At 39.2% G+C, this 16,693-nt stretch overlaps 1 protein-coding gene across 1 annotated transcript in view; it reads left to right on the forward strand.

Moving 5' to 3' along the window:
* CFAP47 (cilia and flagella associated protein 47) overlaps positions 1–2,769 on the forward strand; it is a 350,299-nt gene extending 347,530 nt beyond the window's left edge. The window contains exon 65 of the mRNA XM_042458393.1: positions 2,471–2,769. Within this exon, the coding sequence (XP_042314327.1) occupies positions 2,471–2,680 (210 nt within the window). The 3' untranslated portion in view covers positions 2,681–2,769. The remainder of the gene's footprint in view (positions 1–2,470) is intronic.
* The last annotated feature ends 13,924 nt before the right edge of the window (positions 2,770–16,693 follow it).

Below are 16,693 nucleotides of genomic sequence, written 5' to 3' on the forward strand. Positions count from 1 at the left end.
TAAAATTGTACATATTTTTGCATAGCCAAAGGCAGTGATATATAATACACTACATAATTATGCATTGTCAAATTTAAAGTCTAGCAAGTCAGTGCAGTTTATGTTTAGATGATGCCAACAATAACTGATTGCCAGCTATAGCTTAAATCCATGTCCCATGAATAAAAAGACTGAGGGTGATTTTAAAAAGAGGTTTTATAAGCAAGAGTGATTTCTTAGTGGTTTTCTGTATCTGCTGCATTCCAAGTTGCTTCACCTACTGAGATCTTTTTTTCCCTGACTTTATAATGTCCTGTAAATACTGCTCATAGTTAACTATAAACTTGATGTTAAATTTCTTTTAAACTTAATAAAAGATATATGAATCAATACAAATAATTTAACCTTGTGGAAGGGTTAATAAGGCAATTAGTTCATTCTGTATAATGTCCGCCTCCCTTTTGCTAGCACTTTTTCTTTTTGCTAGCACTAAATTTGGGCATAATTTGCAATATCATTGCTCTGCATTTTATTTTATTTCACATCAAATGAAGTTTGCCAGTGTATGTTATTACATTCAAGTCACACACATACACTCACTCTCTCTTTTGGTTTAACATACCTAACACATAAGGGCTTTTCATGTTCACTTACTAAATCACAGCTGTTAAATGCTTTAATTATGCTTTTAACATATGTTATCTAGGCCTTATTTATATATTTATAGATAAATATTTATTATATTTATATATTATATAGCATTGTGCTTAGACTGTGGTAAGTTCTAGATTTATTACTATCATTTATTTATTTAAAATAGCAACTGTGGATTGTCACAATGTGTGAACCCACAGAACTGGCTACTTTTCACTATGATGAGTTTAAACAAGTCAAGTTCTAAACTGGATTGTTTCAAGTACTAGGAGTTAAGTTTAACCATAGTTTAGAGTTTCAGCAACATGGTAACAGTAGTTAATCTAAAGCATATGCAGAGTCCTATTGCACAGGAAGAGTACAGAAGCAAATACACTTACCGTTTTCTTGCAACTTTTTCTCATAAAGCTTAACCATGTTCCAGCAATACATCCAAAGTAATCTATAATAATGAATTGCTGCTGGCCAGCTACAGTTGGCTAGAGCAATAAAGAAGATGTCTGCGTGTCACCTGAATAAATAGGCAAAAACTCCAGATCAGAATTGCTGTGTTTGGAGGGTGATGCTGCTCAAGAATCTTTTTACTATTGGAGAATAAGGCTATCAGGGACAAAAGAGAAGGCCTCTTCAGTATACAATTGGCCCTCCATTTTCATGGGAGATCCATTCTGCCCCCCCTCCCTGCAAAAACAGTGGCTAATAATAATAATAATAATAATAATAATAATAGGATTTATTTATTTATATGCCGCCCAATCACTGGGAATCCGGGTGGCTTACAACAGAGGGGATAATAGACGGTTCCCTGCCCTTAGGCTTACAAGTCCCATAGGCTTGCATGGAGTGCACACCTGTGCATGCAGGCCATTGCAAATAACGGAAGTTGCCCCTCCATGTATATTCAAGGGCGCAAATCTCAGATCCACTCATTAGGAAGGGCAACTGTATATTCACTTCTATTAAAATGAGCTGGCAAGATATCTTTAGCATGTTCTTGTGAGTTTTTTTTGACTCTGAAACAAGGTGTGTGCCACTGTTGAATTTAATTAAAAGTCTTTAGGAAAGACACTACCATCACCATTGTTATCTCTTCAATTCGCACATTGTGATCGTGCTTCTAATTAAGAGTGGCTTTGGGTTTTTTAAACAAGTGGGAAGAGAGCTATTTATGTACCCTATGGGATAGAATAGCTTTGCACAGGAGCCTTGTCGTGTATATAAGAATCTATGAGGAACTGTGCTATGCTAATGAGAAGAGTATGGCTGTTTTTTCTGTCCGCAATAAAACTTGTTCCTATAACACATAACCATATGTCACATTAACTCCAGAAATAGAGGTTACTGTATGAAACCCTCTGGCCCTCTGAGGTCAAGTGAGTCATCTTGTGATACTGGTAGAAAAACATACTTCACCCAAAGGAAGACACTAAAGGTTGATGCTGTTTATTTTAAGCACCCCTCCCCCCTTTAATCCTTTGGGTACAAATAAAGCCAGCATCCCATTTGTTATTTTTGTTTATTTCCTACTGTGAAATAATTCCCTCAAAACTGCATTTGAAATGGTTGCACATTAAAAAGAGTTGAGATTACCTAGGGCGCTAGACAGTGTACATATTTCAAACATGCTGCTCTTCATAAAATGAAATGTTCTCCCTTGCTTATTATGCATGGTAATGTTTTTTCCCCCACCCTGGTACAATTCCAGTAATGAAGTTTTTTGAGGAACCCCTCTGTGGAGAATAGTCAATGACCCAATTACCCAGATTGTGGTAGATATGTTTCACAGTAATAGACCATGAACACATCTTCTGTTGAAACTTGTTGTTTGTGTTTTCAGACAGCAGCAATGCAATGGATGTATGAAATCAATGGCCTGCCTCCCCAGACTGTGCCACCAATTTCATCAGCAAAGGTTGATTGTCACCTTCCATTTATGAGATCAACGACAGTGCAGCAACGCAACTATGTACGTGAAAATATGAAGCTGTTATCCACTGGTGTGTCATCCACCATTAAAGGAGCTCCACTCATGCTTAGAGGAAAATAAAAGTACAATACCTTTATTTTATACAAAAGTATATTTTGTCTTGTCAGTAGATAGGCTACACTATAAAACAATAAATCCCAGAGCAATTAAGGCGGGGTACAGACCACCCAAAAAAGGTGGTCTGCTGGCGCCTTGTTTTGCCACGGGAGGAAGCCACAGTGGACAAACCGTGTGGCTTCATCGTGTGGCAAAAAGAACCTGCAAAAGACAATGGCGCACTTGCAACATCACAAGGGGGCACGACATGCAGACGCTAGGTGTCCGTTGCGTCAAAATGGCGGCGCCCGTGTGTACAGGGCGCTGCTATTTTGATGCCTTCGTCACATGCTAGGGGTGAGGCACGTATGGGCAGTGCGCCCTCGGCCAACCCCTAGCATGTGACAAGGGTGCCCTATAGGCCTGTCTGTCCCCCTGTTAGCAATTTACTGTAGAGTTTTTTTGTTTCTTATATTTGGGAGAACATGGTGAATAATTTCACCGTATTTTCTATTTCTTCTTCATCAGAGGGCAACAACCAAGCAAGAACTAAGTGGTTGAAAAACTCTTGCTGTGCTTTAACATCAATATAACAGTGCATCTGTTTTTAGAGTAACAGTAAAGATTCAACAAGATGGCTAAACACAGACTATTAGTGCAATGCAAATCACTATATTAGTGTTGCTGTAATCAAAACACACATGAAGGAAAAGGTTATCCAATATTTCAAAACATTTCAGTGCACTTCATTAATAAATGAACTCATTCCATAGATTACTACAGTTATTTTTTTTAAACAACACTTTAATAACTTGCTTATTCTGTACTAAAATGAAAAATTTCTACAGGTTTTGTGTGTGAGACACTGAGAATTTTGTGAGCATCTAAAAATGCTCACCAGTATTCTACATTGGCCACTTAGCTATGTATGTGTAACAAAGTAACATCTCCTGCCCAGTCTCACATTAATACCCAGTAGCTAGGTTGGGCAAAGCAGGTCTGCTCACCTGGCAGTCGAGGCACAAGGAAGAGTATGTTTCCAACCATTTCCCGCCAGCAAGTGAGACTGTGATAAACAGAAGCAGGATTCCTGTTGTAAATCCTTGTCATTGCTGTTGTCGTCATCGTCATCATCATCATATTTATTTGTCACTTACTTTTCCTAATGGATCGAAGCGGGGAACAACAACAGGCCAACAAATACATAACATCAGTCATAACCTCCTTCACCAATGGGTCGGGTAGGAAACATCATCCTTGCACCCTAATTCCCTGTTGAATAGACATCCTTTGCCTGATCCACCTGCTGGTTGTTAATATGGACTGGGTACTGTAAAGCACTATTTCTGAATACAGACCAATTAAAATCCTTAACTCCAGATAATGAATCTGCAACTGCAATACTGAATTCCAGCCACTACTTTTTGTTTCCTGTATATATTCTACTTTTTGCAAACTATCCTAAAATTTTCAAATTTTACAAAGTTGTTTCAAGCATTGCAAACAGCAAGGGCACTTGGCACTGCATGCCCTGCAGGAGGCATTTATAATACTGATGATGTGGAACTGGTGGAGCCTGCTGATTTATTGTCTCTGCTGTGTCAGCTTCATTGGCAGGAGCACAGTAAAATTGTATCAGTAGCATAAGAACTGACAAATTCTGGCTGAGCTGTACTTGGCAGAGAAATTGAGAAAGATGCTGTGAGACACTTATATTCATTCAGTCATGAAGGCCATTGTGATCTGGGTCAGCTCCCAACATACATTAGCACATTCAACAAGTGGCAATTTCTTACTATAAGATGTGCAAGTACCATTAGAATGAATGGTCAGTATTTGGATCTATGTCCCTATGTAGCCATCATAATAACAGGGATCACTCTGGATCCCAAGAGGGATTGTTTTACTGCTGCTAATGGAGTTAATTTTTATTGTCCTTTATCTAGAGTTCCCACATGGCCAAGAGAGGCCTACATTGCTCCCAACCAATTGAACTGCAGCAGAGACAAAATGTATTTTTAAAAATATATGCCTGTGACTCCAACATTAACACTCCCCCCTCCTATATTACTTTTTTAATGTTTTTTTCTTGATGAAGAAGTCAGTAGAGGTTCAAAAGTTTACATTATGTGTTTTGTGCATTTTGGCTGGCCAATAAAAGTATCATACTTTTGTGTAATAGGGAATCACCAACTCTGTGATTGGAAACCTTATCTATGTTGACATTGTGGTTTGGCTAAGGGTCTAGGTCCACTCATTCACTTGATCTGATCCTTCTTGGAAGCATACCAACAATGGTGCTTAACCCTGCTAGTCCAACCAAATTTTAGGATAAATGTAGGTTCAGAAGTATGTATGAGGTCATATGAAAGACCTCAAAACAGTGTGTCTGTCTATGCCCTCCTCACCTTCCAGCATTTCAGTTTTAGTACTTTCATTTCAACTTTATTTCAGCCAACAGGCCATTAAACAATAAAATGTATATAAAACATATAAAACATTTAAAACACATGAACTTGTTAAAATAAGACTATAAAATAGATGTTCATAACATGCTCATGGAATGTACATTTATGTATATACAAAAACACTCACAGATATATTGAATGATACTAAACCATAGAACACAAAACCAAGGTGGATATTTGTTTGGATATACAAAATGCAAAAAACAAGACTGTTCATTTTAGTACTAAAGCAACAAATTGGCTGTGCTGGGAGTTTTGAAGGGATCTTATTGTTATGTTAGAGAATATTAATGCTGTACTTCAATCTATGGAGCCAGTGTGGTATAGTGATTTGAGTGTTGGAGTATGGCTCTGGACACCAGTGTTGAAATCCCGGTTTGGCCATGAAACCCACTGAGTGACTTTGGACAAGTCACACTCTCTCAGTCTCAGAGAATGGCAATGTCAAACCCCATCTGAAGAAACTTACCCAGAAAACCTCATGATAGATTCGCCTTAGGTTTTCTATAACTCGGAAATTATTTTAAGGCATACAACAATAACAAACTTCAATCTCTGGAGAAATCTGACTAATATTCCAGATAACAGAGAATATTTATTCTGTCCATACCATGAATACATTCTTGCACAGTGTTAATGAAAAAATAAGCTTGGGTTATGGCAAGACCTTTTCAGGCGGATGGTATCACAACATTATATTGCCAGAGAAGCTAGGACTTGTTAGAGATGTTGGCAAGGTAGTGTTTGTCACCCAGTTCTCCTGCATTGTCACCCAGACATTTTAGCATTTGCCTACAAAGTTGGTTCTGTTACTTCTTTAAAAACAGGTTCATTCCACAATGACTTCCTGAGAAAGGTTTAAGCTCTGTACACCTTACACCCTCTTTTAGTCTATAGCATGGCTACTGGCAAGAAATCTTGGGAGTTGTAATCTAAGCACATCTAAAGGGGCACATTTATCTACCTTTTTTTTTTTAGCATTTCCCGTTTCTTCTGGTTGTTTTTCCCTGGTCATGGACTGAAAGGCCCCCTCCTGATTTGGACTTTCTCTTAGAGCAGAAGTGGAGAAAGTGCAGCCCCACAGGGCAGTTTTTTGTGGCCTTCAAAATCCCAACTTGGGGGGGGGCTGCCCTAAAGGATCCCTGGGCTATAGGGATCTTTATGAGCATATATTTCACATAACTACACATATCTGCCCTTGAGCTGTTCTTTAAGGGAATAAAACATTGACGGAAAACATTTGGGATTCTCCAGTCTTGCTTAGGCGAAGGATAATGCCAGGCATAATTTTAGCACAGTGTAACAAATGCCACTGTAGTTACACTGGGTTCAACAGCTGTATAGCCAATTGCCCAACTGCTGTCACAGCCTGGAGAGTTTCCATTGTGCAATGGCTGATTGGGCCCTCTAACTGAGAGAGGGTTGTATATATGCTTGTGAAATGATTAACTACACAAGGAATTTCACTGATGTAACCTCTTGCACAACCACTTTCACAATGATTTTGATGTTGTCTACCATCAAGTCATTTCTGAGATATGGTGACCCTAAGATAAAAACATCATAGTAATATGGTAATATTTGTTCACATGGGTTTTTGTCACTGTCTTCCTCTGGAGCTGAGGGAGTGTGACTTAACCAGTGAATTTTTATGGATTGATCCCTGATCTCTCAGAATCCTAGTCCAATGCTCAAACCACTACATCATGCTGGATCTCCCTCAATGATTTTTATCATGTTATCATAATATGCAAAAAGAATTCTGGCATATATTTGCTCATTTTCCTGCAGTTTAAACAAACAAACAAAAAAAATTGGTTGCAAGTCTGAATGATCCAGAAAATGAGAACTGTTTGTTTGCTTTCTTGTCTGATGTGAGCAAGAAGAATAAAAATCCAAACATTCCAGTAAAACTGTAACATGTAAACGTAACATTTAGAATATAAAAGATAAACACCCTAGCTGTGCCTTGGTATTTATCTGCCTGCTAGATATTTAATGATTGCATTTATCCCTGCAGTGACTTCTTGCTCTAAAATAAATGACTGAACAGTATCTTAGTGCTGACACAGATCACAGTTTGTTGCTAATGGAATGTTAACTGCTTTTTAAATAACTCTGAATAAATCTGCTGATCCATAAAAGATTCATCAGAAAGGAATTCAATTCATCTCTTGGCTCTCTTGCCTTCTCTGACATAAAACATATTCTTCCATAGTTGACTTTACTCCAAGCATTGTAATGCCAATAGCAGCACCTGGCTGGTAACAAGACATTCTAATGGTAAAACTGGGACACATTAGCAGCATCATAAAGGGCAGATGATACCTGTGAAGGACAGATTGTATTTTACAGAAGGTGAGATGGAAAACAGATTCCCTGCACAAAACTTTTTTTTTAGTGCAAGGTTATGCTGAAACATCTATGAGTATAAAAGAAAGAGCAAAAGTAACCCTGCAGAGAAGTCCACATTTAAAAAGAAAAAAAATTGAAATTAAGGGTGGGACATTCCCATACGATCCAATGATTCTTGCTGGCAGTATTTTTGAATTAGTATCCATATCTTTTCACAAACAATATCCAATTGGTGCTTATAACATCTATAGAATCACCTTCCATAGTATCAGTAGGAACACATGTTGAACTAAGCGGGAGAATCTTGTTTCACCAGTTATAACAAAGCATAGTGTGAGTGCTGTTGAGTTCTGTTTTTCCATGGCTTCTGATGGGCAGAAACATGACAGCAAATACCTCTGGAGAGTCATTGGATTGTTGCATCCACAACTTACCAGGATAGTACCTTATCCTGCTATGAAAGAACATCAGTGCTGCCATTATTATTATTATTTGGTATATGTTGTTATCTTGGATCCTTCTGAGCACTTCATAACAATTCTGTTGAGCTATGGAACCAACATATTTGAATCCTAGGAATTGTCTCTTTCAGGAAAAGTAGTAACTGCTAAGATAGGCAAAAAAATCTGGGCTATCTAAAATGCCATGAAGTAAGTTAATGCAGAACTATGAAATGTAAAGTTGTGATGAATGCCATTGCTATGTGACTTGGCATTCTTACTCTGTCATTCCAATATGCTAGATTTGATCACCCTAGTGGCCTACACAATTTGAGGTAAGCCCCAATCTAGTCAAGCACCCATAAAATAAGCTTTCTCTAAAAGTTGCAGAGAAATAATGAGCATTTCTTGGCATGACAGAGTCAGTATTAAATATTAATATGAGACAGACTATTAATAACAGATGTTGAATGTGATTTACCAAATACTGATTAATTTTTTAGCATTTCAAATACAAATTATAATACAATTTTTATAGAGTATCACTCATAACCAATAATGTTATGGTTATGGCTACCACATGATGAATTGGACATAGTAACTATGAACACAATGGCAGTGTGAAACAGCTGTGATCTTCATGAGTAGAAGGACTACTTGCACTGATCAAATAATCATTCTTTAAGGTACATAGACTATCATACTACTTAGATTAGTAACTAAAACCAAATGTTAAATTCAGTTAAGAAGTTAAATCAGCTATAAGATATTAATTTTTTCCTTAAAACTGCAAATGATCCAATTTCATCAGCATTCTCAAATAGTGGTATATCTAGTATCTGACTTCAAAATGTTGGGCAAGATTTGAGGCAGATTTAAAGGGACAAACTTATATCAAACACTTTCTTCAGGCAACCAGAATTCTTGAGCTGTAGGTAGACATTTGTGATTTTGGCCCATAATATTAATATTAATATTAGGCGAGGAAACCAGAGATCAGATGCATTTTTGGGAACTGTCATTTAATAATAATAATAATAATAATAATAATAATAATACATAATAATGTGTTTTATTTATGACCACTATTCCGCAATGATCATAGCGGTGTACAGTAAAATTGTAATATAATACAAAATACAAGGTGACAGTTAAAGGAGGGAGAAGTTCGTCCTTCAGGCAGTCCCTGATGTTGCTGGGTCTGCCTGATCGCTCCCTCTGAGGCCAAGATGACAGTAGAGGAGGGAGGAGCCTCTTCCTTCAGGCAGTCCCTGATGTTGCTGGGTCTGCCTGTCGCTCCTCTGAGGCCAAAATGACAGTTGAGGAGGGAGGGGCCTCTTCCTTCAGGATGTCCCTGATGTTGCTGGGTCTGCCTGATCGGCTCCTCTGGGCCAAGATGACAGTTGAGGAGGGAGGGCCTCTTCCTTCAGCTGTCCCTGATGTTGCTGGGTCTGCCTGATCGCTCCCTCTGAGGCCAAGATGACAGTTGAGGAGGGAGGGGCCTCTTCTTCAGGCAGTCCCTGATGAGCTGGGTCTGCCTGATCGCTCCTCTGAGGCCAAGTGACAGTTGGGGGGAGGGGCCTCTTCCTTCAGCAGTCCCGATGTTGCTGGTCTGCCTGATCGCTCCCTCTGAGGCCAGGTGACAGTTAGAGGAGGGGCCTCTTCCTTCAGGCGTCCCCGATGTTGCTGGGTCTGCCTGATCGCTCCCTCTGAGGCCGAGATGACAGTTAAGGAGGGAGGGGCCTCTTCCTTCAGGCTGTCCCCGATGTTGCTGGGTCTGCCTGATCGTTCCCTCATTTGCTGAATTAAAACCACACACTCAACAGGTATTAATTAAACTGATTGTTTAACAATATTAAATTATTGCCAGCATTTACAGGACTAAAATCACACAACCACAAACATACTACAGAATCCAAAAAGGTGGAAGGGATAGTGGTCCTCTTGCACCTGTGGGAAAAGAAAACCCATCTGAGTGATATTTCAGCAGTTTTGATGCTCTAAAAGCAAAGATTTTGATGGGATAGAGGGAGTGTTTGTAGCTGGGGGAAATGAAGTTGGAACAAAAAGACTTTTCATGGCAGGGAGAAGAGCTGTAAAGCAAGAAAGCCTCGCACAGTTCTTGGGCAGAAGGCTTTTTATTTTGGAGTGGCTAAGAATCATTCTGAAATCTGAGTAATTGCACTCATTATCAAGCATCAAGGAAATGGAAGAGTATAAGGTAGAATCACCCCTGTGTTCCTCATCTTTTGCTTAGTCTGAGAATGAAAGTCCTCCCTAGAAATTAATAAAGTGGAGAGGGATAGTCTTACTGTCTGTTTGAGCTACATAACCTTGATGGAAACCTGTCCACAGCTCTTAAATGTCAGCTCATTTTAATGGGTTTACTGAGAGGAATATAAGAGTCAACAGAATTACGCACACTATATATATCTATGAAGCTGGCTACTAATGTGCTGAAAGCTCTCAGTAAAATCTATAGGAACTGGGGGGAGGGGAGGCCATTTACCAAAAGGAGAGAAATGCTATTGGGATTCCTCCTATAGAATAGGGTTCTTTTTTGAAAGGAATTAATCCTTTTTTCAGAGGACACAAACATCACTGACCAAGGCTTTTTGCTCAGCATATGCTGCTGGATATAGGTAGTATATTCTCAGCCACAAGCCTGACAAAAAAAAGGTGTGAGCCGGATTATGTCTGAATATCCCAACCCCTTTCAATCCTGAGAGTCTGAAATGCTATTCAGATGTTATGACTGAACAATGGAGTTTATCACATGGAGGCAAATTGCTTAAATCCTGTGCAGGAACAGGATTTAAAATTCTGTGGAAGAAAAACCCGCAGATGCGGGTTGTTTTTCAAACATGTTTGTGTAAAGGAGAAATGACATGGCATTAGCCTGAACGGAAAGTCATCAAACCCCACTTTTTTTACTTTTGGAAGTTCCCGAAAGTAAAAAGGAATGGGTTTTGGCAACTTTGTATTTGGATTATTTCTATTTCCCCCACATGTCATATCAAAACAACCCACATTTGCGTTTTTCCTACTTTCTGTTCGAGGTTTTTTTCACATGTCATGTGAAAAACAACCCGCAAAAGTGGATTGTTTTCACTTTAAATATGTCTCCATGTGATAAACCCCAATTACTTCCAACTTTTCTTGGGAGTGCACCCACCAAACCCACCCACAGATCCCTGAATTCTTGTACATAATCTTCCACCCACATCCCTGCTAACCCTTTTCCTTGATCCAAATCACTTGTAGGTGAGGAATTGCAAACTCTTGATAAGTTAAATTCCTCCACAGTATTCTCCCTCTGCTTGAATGTGCTGAAGGGTTGCAGAGGAAATATTACATGGGAAAAAACACATCAGCTAAGAGTGTGCTTCAGATGCTATAACATGTAATTTTATGATTCTGTAGCTACATCCTTGATATGAGATTCAACCTTCTGGTGAACTGCAACGATGTACAGTAGGATTTCCTTTCACATTTCCCCACTGTACAATAGCACATGATGGCCATAGGATAACAGGATGCCACTGTGCATCCAGCATGCTGCTGGCTTCACTTGCACAATGGCCCGAAGGTGGAGTGACTTCTCTGCTCCTCTTCTTACAATACAAATGTTGGACATCACTGCAAGTGACCTTTGTGTTTGTAAGTCAATTTACAATGACATAAATACTTAAAGGGATTCCAGCTGTGGTGTTTTCTATGTAGGAAATGCATTTTCTATGCAATTTAAAAATAAATAAATAAAACAAAAACAGTTTATTTCCCCAAAACCCCACAAACCTATGCGTTTTTCTCAGCAGGTTAATCACTGCACAATACTTCAGGCCATTTGGATACTAGAGAAAGTTGTACAATATTTATCACTGGTCTATTATTCTTCCCCTATTTTTCAACTAGGAATGAATAACTGCAAACAATGCTCTAAATCCTGTTGTTAGTCTTAACTAAAGTAGACCCACTGGATCAGTGGGATGTACCTATGTACTGACTCACCATTCAACAACTACATGAAAGAATCTACATTACATACCAAGAGGATACCAATCTTTTTTCCATCTCTATTTTTATTATCCCTAGAAATAGTTAGTGAAAGAAAAAGAATTTTTATAGACTGGGTATCTTCTGAAATTTCATGAGACCCTGTGCAGCAACGATAGCATATGCCACACCTCTTCCTTCTAGCACAATAATCCTCTCCCTACAGATTTAGCAGTGGCAGATTTAGACAGGATAGTTAAATGAATAAAATGTAGCATTTGGAGGGTATGGAGTAAGATTTGCACACAAAAAATGTACCAGAATCTTCTAGATGCAGACACGGCACATAGATGAATCATGTCAGTTTTCCCTACTTTGCGAAGCAACTGGATTAGATAATTGTCAAGGTTATAGGAGATTAATCAGGAGAACAGAAAATGCTGGCTGGTGCTAAAGGACATTAAGGTCAGATGCAGACATTTGCTGATATGTTTGCTATCAGAGATGGAGATCTCTTTGTATTGCTAAGGATAAGAGAGGAGTTAGAGAGGAAATGAAAGGAGAGTCTGAAAAAAACCATTTCGTAAATGTCCTTAAAGATAGAGGCCTACCTCAAAGTATTACTTGGATACTTACATAGTAATTCAAATGGTTTAAGAGGAAAGTTTGCTGGGCTGAAATATTCCAGATTGAAAAAGATGTTGAGAGGGAAGACAAAATTGTCAGTATGTCTAGCAGAATATTGTTACCCTATAATACAAATTCCAGAATTAGTCCTGGAAAAATATATATATATATAAATATGTACTAAGTACTGGGTTTAAATTTATTAAATTTAGTGAGGCAGACATTGGATCCAAGAGGCAAAATAAAGGGAGGTCTAGGTTTCTTGATGGGGAGGGAGGAATTAAACAATATTTTATTTTGAAATAATCTCTTTATTCCATTGGATCTGCTGATCAGCAAGTTGTGCTTAAGAAGAAGTACGTCCTAGGGATTTCTGATGCAAATGCATGTAAATGCATGATTGCATTATATAAATGCATGTATTGCCAACATGCAACAGTGTGGGGAGATGGTAGAAAACCTTCCTTTAACAGTGCACCTTTGAAAAGACTTAATGCATCACTGATGCAATTTCTCTCTCTACTGAAATACCACTACATAGCATTTGACTGTTTTACATGTCTAGTGACATTTAAACAAATTCAGCTTTACTGAGGAAAAAACAACAACTCTTCTCCTACAGCTTGGCAAGACCTAGCAGAATTACCACAATTACTGCAAAGCCAAACAGAGCTGCTCTGCAATCTGTCTTTTCCCAAGTTCAGGTCTTCTTCGTTTAAAGAGGAAGTGACACATTAACATCAATAGAAGCAAAGGTTCTTAATTAACAGAAAAATCACTAACCGGGTCCATGAGCATACATGCTGGTGGGGATAGAGAGCATATTCAAATGCTCAGAAAAAGAAAAACAGCCACAGGCTTACCAACTGTCTGAAAACCTTGAGGAGAATCTGGATTTATCCCCCTCCAGCCCTTGAACAGACTTATCTCCTGATGTCACACAGTGAATGCACATGGGAGAGCAAGGAATGAATCCTGGAAGGCTACAACCTTCCGATCCTTGCCTGCCTTTCCCTCACAATGCTTCCAGTGACAAGCAGGGGTGGGCTACTGCTGAACACTTTCTGAGACCTCTCATGGATCACTATGAAGATTTCCATACCTGACTCAAACATGGCTCAAACATCCCTGAAATGTCCTTAAAAGGTAGAGGAAGCATGCATGTATGAAAGCCAGGCACGCTTCCTCAATCATCATGGAAATGTTGCTCCCTCTAACATCCATGAATCACTCAAGGGGAGCAGATTTCCTATGAAGGCAAAGTTTGTGTTCATAGGAAATCCACTCCCCTGGAACAATTCAGGGACATTAAGGAGAGAGTGACATTTCCATGACGATTGAGGAAGTGCGCCTGGCTTCCTTATATATGTGCTTCCTCCACCTTGTTTCAGAGACATTTGAGCCATGTTTGAGCGAGGTATGAAACTCTTCTATGAGTTGAAGTTGATTTGATGGCAGTTAACAAGAACAATGAACCAAGTAAGAATGATGAGGCCAGAATAACCTGAATGTTATGGGGAGGGCAGTGCATCATCAACTGTGAAGGATCATCTTCCATGAAACATTACACTAGATCAGTGGTTCTCAAACTGTGGTCATCCAGACTTTTTTGACTTCAACTCCCACAATGCCTAACCACTGACAAAACTGTCAATGGCTTCTTGCCACTAAAGAACAAAACACCCAAAAGACCAAAGGATGAGAACCATTGTGCTAGACTAGCATTTGAAACTCCCTGTGTGTTCACTCCTTCCATTTTTATTTATTTATTTATTAGCGATCATAGAAATACTGCTCAGGAAAGTAAGATATTAACTGTATAAGAGAGCTTTATGCGAGATGGGGTGGGGAAACAATTCTGTGTTGTTATTTTCTACTTTGAAGGAGATGCCCAAGGTGCTAAAGCTACTTGGGGATATGGCTCAAGACCATGGATTGTTTCCTTAAAGTTTGTTCTAAAACTTCTACTGGAGTCACTGCCCCAATCACATACAAGCTGTCAGTGGTAGAACTAGAAGCTGTTGGTGTAGCTTCAGCACTGTAGAAACACCTGGTCTAGTATTCTAGCCACTATACAACACTTAAAATTAAACTGCAGCACAGTACTGCACAGTACTATATATATATGTATATATCTAAAGGTTTATAATATATATATGATAAAACACAAAAATAAATCAATTATTTACATTTGCACTACACCATTCACACAATGAATAGCATTATGGGAGAAGGTCTGTTGAGCATAAATCATTTGTTGAAGGAAGAAAGATGGCCCAATGTCTCATCCAATTCTTCATTTAAGCAGGAGTTGGAGCCATTTTGACTAGCAGTCTTCCTCAGTGGCTAATATGTTGTCCAATATTTCTTTCAAATAAAAGGCAAACCAGAGTATAGATTTGTACAAATTAACAGTGCCTCTTCTCCTTCACTTCCCACAAGCTGTTGGGAATATTCTGAAAAGGTCAGAAAAATTGTACTACTAAAGTTTTATTTATGAACATTACAATAGGAGATATTATAAATAGATCCCACTTCATAATATAAGATTAAATTCCTTCTGTTCCTGAGTGGGGAATGTTTCTCAGGAGTGTTTAAAGGCTTCATTGTATAAGAGGCAGTACGTTTTAACAGCATATGTTTGGGTTAGTCTTTTCTTATACTACATGTTAATTATAGCAATGCTATCAAGGGAAGACAATCAGATTACCTTTTCTAAAAGCAAAGTGTTGTCTTTGTATAGGCCAGCACAGAAACCCATTACTTTGGCACTGCTAACTGAATAGAAAAGGATGGGGAAAATGCAGCCTTTGGGCCACCAAGTCAGTTGTTGTGCACCCTAGGGTTCCTTGCACACCCCAAGGGGGGGAATTCAGATAAATTCCAGGGATGTTTAAGGGCCAAGAGAAACCTTGACTGCCTGGGAAGCTGAAAATGTGGCAAATTGCCCCCACACCTCCTAGAGCAGGGGTAGGCAACCTGCGGCCCGCGGGCCGGATGTGGCCCGGCGAGGCCTTGGGACCGGCCCCAGCCTGGTCCTGCTGCCGATTGCCGCCGGGGCCTTTGGCCTCTCATGCGCTGGGGCAATTGTCTAGAAGCCTCAGAAACATGCATTTATATTAACATTTTTTTTAAAAATCAGCAATTTTTTTCACGTGTCCTCCACTTTTTTTTTTAAAAAAAGGGTCCACCATTTGAAAATTTTGTCCTACATTTGTCCCAGTTTATTTATTTATTTAAATTTTAAAATAAGTATTTAATTATTTTTTGGCTTCGGCCCCCCAGTTGTCTGAGAGACAGCAACCCGGCCCCCGGCTCAAAAAGGTTGCCTACCCCTGTCCTAGAGGGTGCTGGAAGAATTTGGAGGCAAAAATAATTTGAATTTTGGGGTGTTGGATATTGGCAGGTGTTGTATCCTCTCAAGGTCCTCATGGACTATTAATGTGGCTTTCTAACTCCCTGACAGTTGCCCACTCTGATATAGAAGAAGGGTAGGTACCTCTGGAGGGTCAGGCACATACTTCCAACTCTTCACGATTGCAACCCAGTAGGAGACTAACTATAACAAGTCTTATTTTGCCATCATTTTGAAATCAATTTAGTGGCAGCAATCTATGGGGCAGGATGAAGAATAGCACCTTCTTGTATCACAAAGCCCTGACCATGTGGCTTGTTGGGAAGGGTCCTCTCTGTGGTCTTACTACCACTGATTTTCAACAGTAAGGTTTGTCAGTGAAAGCAAAAGGGGCAGCAGGGGCCACAAAATGTAGCCAGGGAAATGGATTTGGTCTGTATGTTGCCCACCTCTGTGCAGAACAACAACCACGCCCAGAACCATGATGCTATATAGGAATACTCAAGCATGATACAAAACAGAGATAGCTAGCTAGGTTGGCGTGTCCTTTTTTTCCTCTGAAGTATCTCTTTGTGATTTGCGTTTCAAAGTACAAAGTATCATTGTAGGTACCCAGAAGGCTTTGTGATATCCTTGCAAAACAGAAGGATGGTATTTTCACCTTAATTGGAACTAATGAATTCCTGGTGAAAGAATCAGGAGCTGGTATATGTTGTGATGTGAGTGTTCCCTTCTGCCATTTTTGGAGGCATGGAGATCAACATCAAAGTCCATTACATCTGTTTCTTACACAGGC

Source organism: Sceloporus undulatus, chromosome 3, assembly GCF_019175285.1.
Source record: "Sceloporus undulatus isolate JIND9_A2432 ecotype Alabama chromosome 3, SceUnd_v1.1, whole genome shotgun sequence".
In the NCBI taxonomy this organism is placed as follows: domain Eukaryota; kingdom Metazoa; phylum Chordata; class Lepidosauria; order Squamata; family Phrynosomatidae; genus Sceloporus; species Sceloporus undulatus.